The 3,510-nt window shown below is 39.6% G+C and overlaps 1 protein-coding gene across 4 annotated transcripts in view; it reads left to right on the forward strand.

Moving 5' to 3' along the window:
- The window catches only part of SEC24A (SEC24 homolog A, COPII coat complex component), a 118,783-nt gene that overhangs the window by 94,896 nt on the left and 20,377 nt on the right, over nt 1-3,510 (forward strand). For all 4 annotated transcript variants that reach the window (XM_005655003.3, XM_005655001.3, XM_005655002.3 and 1 more), the window contains 2 exon segments: nt 430-550; nt 1,077-1,235. In XM_005655003.3, coding sequence (XP_005655060.1) covers nt 430-550; nt 1,077-1,235 — 280 coding nt within the window.

A 3,510-nucleotide genomic window follows, 5' to 3' on the forward strand; every position in this document is an offset into this window, starting at 1 on the left:
ATACTGTAATGATTAGGGTGTCGGTGTTGGAGTTAGTGTGCCTAAGTTTCACTGCTTTTTAGATGCATGAGCTTGAATAGTTAATTTTTTTGTCCCTTGTTTCCTTATATTTATTAAGTGAAAATATTGATAGGATCCATCTTTTATGATAGTTGAAAAGTATTATGTATGAATTGTTTAGAAATTTTCAGCATACTAAGCATTTAATAGATTATCAAAATTAGTATAATAGGTATATTTCTTTTTAAAGATAAAATAAAATAGAAAATTCTTAAGTAATTTTACTGAAAAAAGAGAAAATATTACCAGAAAGGGGGGGGGTTGTAGAATGCCCAAGGATAATTGTTAACCCTTGGTGTATATGGATAGGCATATGAATTATATGACAATTTAATGATTTGAAATTTTTTTCTTTCTAATTATTCATAGGAAATTCACTTGACACCATCAACTGACTTCTATAAGAAATTAGCCTTGGACTGTTCTGGTCAGCAGGTAGCTGTTGACTTATTCCTTCTCAGTGGGCAGTATTCCGATTTGGCTTCTCTAGGTAAGTTCTTTCTAGAAATAAGTTTTCTCATGTAAATGTCAGAATGGTATGTATATGCTGGTATTCCAAATAGAGGGCAAAATGAAAGAATTCTTATTCCCTTGGGAGAGTTAGTTTAGTCTATTATAAATCTTAGAGTCTTCTATTCTAAACATTTAAATATTACTATTTAAAGGAATGAGGGAGTTCCTGTCATGGCTCAGCGGTAACAACCCAACTAGGATCCATGAGGATGCGGGTTCAATTGCTGGCCTGCTCAGTGGGTTTAGGATCTGGTGTTGCTGTGACTGTGGTGTAGGCCAGCAGCTGTGGCTCTGATTCGACCCCTAGCCTGTGAACTTCCATACTGCCAAGGGTGCAGCCCTGAAAAAGCAAAAAATAGTAATAATAGTCAAGAAATGAAGTAATTCCTTTTTGACAATATCTTTGCAGGTTAAAGAAAGTTTGATTTAAATGCCTGTGGTTACTTTGGTATAGTAATAATAGTTCACGGCAGAATTTACAAGGGGTGTGTATTCTCTTTCAGGTTGTATTTCCCGGTATTCAGCAGGTAGTGTCTATTACTATCCGTCTTACCACCATCAGCACAACCCAGTGCAAGTACAGAAGTTACAGAAGGAACTACATCGATACCTCACTCGGAAGATTGGCTTTGAGGCAGTCATGAGAATTCGGTGCACCAAAGGTGGGGGCCTTTTTCCTTTTACACCTACAAAGGCATAAATGTTGCTCTGTTTTTTGGCCGTGCCTGTGGCATGTGGAGTTTCCTAGGCCAGAGGTTGAACCTGACAACACCAGATCCTTAACCCACTGAGCCACTAAGGAACTCCTAAGTACCGCTTTGATATGAATAAGTATACATATTTTCACCTAATCTTATCTCATAAGATTTGCTCTTCTATGATAGCGTACTTACTTTGATGAACTATGCAGTTAAGAATAGAGAGGACACATTATTGAAAAACTAAGAGGACTATTTTGAATATACTAAAAACCATTGACCTGTATATTTAAAGTATGGTTTTTTTATGGTATGTGAATTATATCTAGTGAAAAATAAATCATATTCCCAAAGAAAATAAAGCATATTACTAATGGACTTATAAGCCAGTTATTGAGCAGTAGTAGTGGAAAATCATTTTTTTTAACAACTGTCTCTTTTTTTTTTTAACAGGAATATTCCTAGTTTTTTTTTTTTTTTTTTTTTTTTTTCTTTTTCTTTTTACAGTAGTACCTGTGGCATATGGAAGTTCCCAGACTAGGAGTAAAATCGGAGTTGCAGTTGCAGGCCTACGCCACAGCCTTGGCAGTGCCAGATCCTTAACCCACTGAGTGAGGCCAGGGATCAAACCCACATCCTCACAGATACTGCTGGGTTCTTAACACACTGAGCTGCAGTGGGGATTCCACAACTATTTTTTTAAATTTTGGTAAAATGTATGTAACATAAAATTTACCATTTTAGGAGTTCCCTTTGTGGTACAGTGGAAACAAATCCGACTAGGAACCACGACATTGAGGGTTCGATCCCTGGCTTTGCTCAGTGGGTTAAGGAACCAGTGTTGCTGTGGGTTGTGCTGTAAGTCGCAGATGCGGCCTGGATCCTGTGTTGCTGTGGCTGTGGCATAGGCCGGCACCTACAGCTCCGATTAGACCCTTAGCCTGGGAACCTCCATATGCTTTGGGTTCAGCCCTAAAAAGACAAAAAAAAAAAAAAAAAAAAAAGTCATTTTACCATTTTTTAAGTGTACAGTTGAGTGGCATTAAGTACACTATTGTTGTGTAAACACTAGCACATCCATCTTCAGAAGTAGGGTATCTTTTATTTTGTGTTCTTTTCATCTTGCACCTGCCACTAACACCTTGCCACATTGTTGCTTTGGAAATAGTCACACAGTTTCAGAATGCTTAAGTCCAATTTATTTTTTGGGATAAATGTTTTGTGATTTCTAAATGTGATAACTGTTTTCTTAAGAAAATGGGAAATCATAATTCTCTTATTTTATTTCTCTACATTATCAGCCTGGTTTTATTCAGATTTTAAAACATTACTGCTTTTGGAGTTCCCATCGTGGCTCAGTGGTTAACGAATCCGACTAGGAACCATGAGGTTGCGGGTTCAGTCCCTGCCCTTGCTCAGTGGGTTAACGATCCGGCGTTGCCGTGAGCTGTGGTGTAGGTTGCAGACGCGGCTCGGATCCCGCGTTGCTGTGGCTCTGGCGTAGGCCGGTGGCTACAGCTCCGATTCAACCCCTAGCCTGGGAACCTCCATATGCCGCAGGAGCGGCCCAAAGAAATAGCAAAAAGACAAAAAAAAAAAAAAAAAGCGCACCCTTCGATAGCTCAGCTGGTAGAGCGGAGGACTGTAGATGGGATCCGTGTGGATCCCGAGTTGCTGTGGCTGTGGTGTAGGCCGGTGGCTACAGCTCTGATTAGACCCCTAGCCTGAATCTCCATATGCCGAGGGTGTGGCCCTAGAAAAGGCAAAAAGACCAAAAAAAACTAAAGAAAGAAAGAAAGAAAGAAAAATTACTGCTCTTGCTGTACACAAATTGACAACATTGTGAACCAACTATAATAAAAAATATTACTGCTCTGTAAAAGGGTATAAAGCAATCATTTTTTACAGTAGTAGATTATATGAAATATGTAGTAAGAAAAATAGGTATCATGAGTTCCCGTCGTGGCTCAGTGGTTAAAGAACCCGACTTGGAACCAAGAGGTTGCGGGTTCGATCCCTGGCCTTGCTCATCAGATTAAGGATCCTGCGTTGCCGTGAGCTGTGGTGTAGGTGGTAGACGCGGTTTGGATCCCGAGTTGCTGTGACTGTGGCATAGACTGGCAGCTACAGATCCGATTGGGCCCCTAGCCTGGGAACCTCCATATGCCGCGGGTGCAGCCCTAAAAAGACCAAAAAAAAAAAAAAAGAAAGAAAAATAGGTATCAAAGAATCCACAAAC

Source organism: Sus scrofa, chromosome 2, assembly GCF_000003025.6.
Source record: "Sus scrofa isolate TJ Tabasco breed Duroc chromosome 2, Sscrofa11.1, whole genome shotgun sequence".
NCBI lineage: Eukaryota > Metazoa > Chordata > Mammalia > Artiodactyla > Suidae > Sus > Sus scrofa.